Source organism: Austrofundulus limnaeus, unplaced genomic scaffold (genome assembly GCF_001266775.1).
Source record: "Austrofundulus limnaeus strain Quisiro unplaced genomic scaffold, Austrofundulus_limnaeus-1.0 Scaffold570, whole genome shotgun sequence".
In the NCBI taxonomy this organism is placed as follows: domain Eukaryota; kingdom Metazoa; phylum Chordata; class Actinopteri; order Cyprinodontiformes; family Rivulidae; genus Austrofundulus; species Austrofundulus limnaeus.
The window spans coordinates 95,172-96,649 of record NW_013952972.1 but is presented as its reverse complement, the minus strand read 5'-3'; the positions used below and the strand labels follow the sequence as shown (position 1 = coordinate 96,649).

General features: G+C 37.7%; 1 protein-coding gene across 1 annotated transcript in view; it reads right to left on the bottom strand.

Annotated features, from left to right (window-relative positions):
- The window catches only part of commd5 (COMM domain containing 5), a gene marked incomplete in the record, with an annotated part of 9,342 nt that overhangs the window by 3,083 nt on the left and 4,781 nt on the right, over positions 1-1,478 (bottom strand). The window contains 3 exon segments of the mRNA XM_014026590.1: positions 230-325; positions 404-454; positions 543-571. Of these exon segments, the coding sequence (XP_013882044.1) occupies positions 230-325; positions 404-454; positions 543-571 (176 nt within the window).

Sequence of the window (1,478 nt, the reverse complement as noted above, 5' to 3'; positions counted from 1 at the left end):
CACACACACACACACACACACACACACACACACACACACACACACACACACACAACTTTGAAGTTTGTAAAAACAACAGTTTGACTTTAACAAAACTATTAAAAGTTTAAATATTTGATGAATAATGTGTTTGATACGTCCCAGAAACACTTTATAAAAAGCAACCAGAGTTAAAAAAAAAAGATTAAAGTTTCAAACTTTTTTGTTCTTAACAAATGGTCTTCTTCACCTTGTTGAAATGGCAACATCCACTCTCCATCGAAGTTCTTCCAGAGAGGGGAGGTGTGGGTCTTTCTGTGACGAAGCTGCTTCCAGAGCTGCACGACTAAAAAAAACAGGACAGGACAGAAGATTGGCACCTGAACTGTTCCTGTTCAATCATGATGCAGTGAAGTCAACATACCGGTTTCCAAAAACCACACTGGAGAAGTCTGTGATGAAGTCTTCAGGTATCCTAGAGTCAGAGGACAACAGAGATGTGTTTCAGTGTTTGGGAGAGAAACGGTCCATGTGGTGAACAGAAACACAGAGGATGTTCTTACTTCAGCTCTCTTAGATCTTCTTTAAAGGCCTAAACAGACACAAACAAAGGGTTAATTATAAGCACAGGCTTTTTAATTTTATGGTTTTACAAACCAGTACATGAGAATAAAAAATATGGGTTCTTTAGAAAGATCTAAAATAATTTAAAACTAAACTCAACTGAGCAAAAACACACAACAGATTCCACCGAGTCGTTATTTATTGACCAAAAAGGTGCTTCGACCATCCAGTTAAAGTTCAAACCTGATTCAAATGTTGTGGGAGCTTCAGAGAGCAGAAACAAACGTCTGCAAACATGAACGAACTGAAAAACTAAAGAGTGGGCCAAAATTCCTCCACAACCAACGAGAGAGACGGACAGTAATCGTTTCCATCCAATTTCATCCAATTTTAATTCAAATTTTGAGCGAATTTTAATAATTTCGCAAAAAGGAAAAAATTAAGAAATGCAAATCAGACGGAGTTTCCATCAACTGGCTTGAAGTGAATCAATTATGTCATACGCATGTGCATAGTAAACAGGAGGTAACAATCGCTAAACTCGCAGGGTCCACACATCTCAGGGTAATGGAGAGAGGTTATCAGGAACACGTTGCTACTATCAGGAAAGTTGTAATTATTCTGTTATCAGCTAGTTTTGGCGATGTTACTGCTGTCTGGAGACATAGAGAAAGAAATGAAATTTTCTTCACGTTACAGGATTACTGAGAAGACGCTGACAGCAGGAGGAGGGTTGATTTGATTTGATTTATTGATTTAACAGGAAAAGATTATTAAAAATCAAGCCTGACTCAGCATAATTGCTGTTTTACAGCAGGTTCCTGTTCTGCAGCACATAAAACACTCAGAAATACAGCATCACAATCACATCATTATACACCATAGACACAAAGACAAACAAGCATACCACTTAAGTACAGTACTCAAGTAAATGT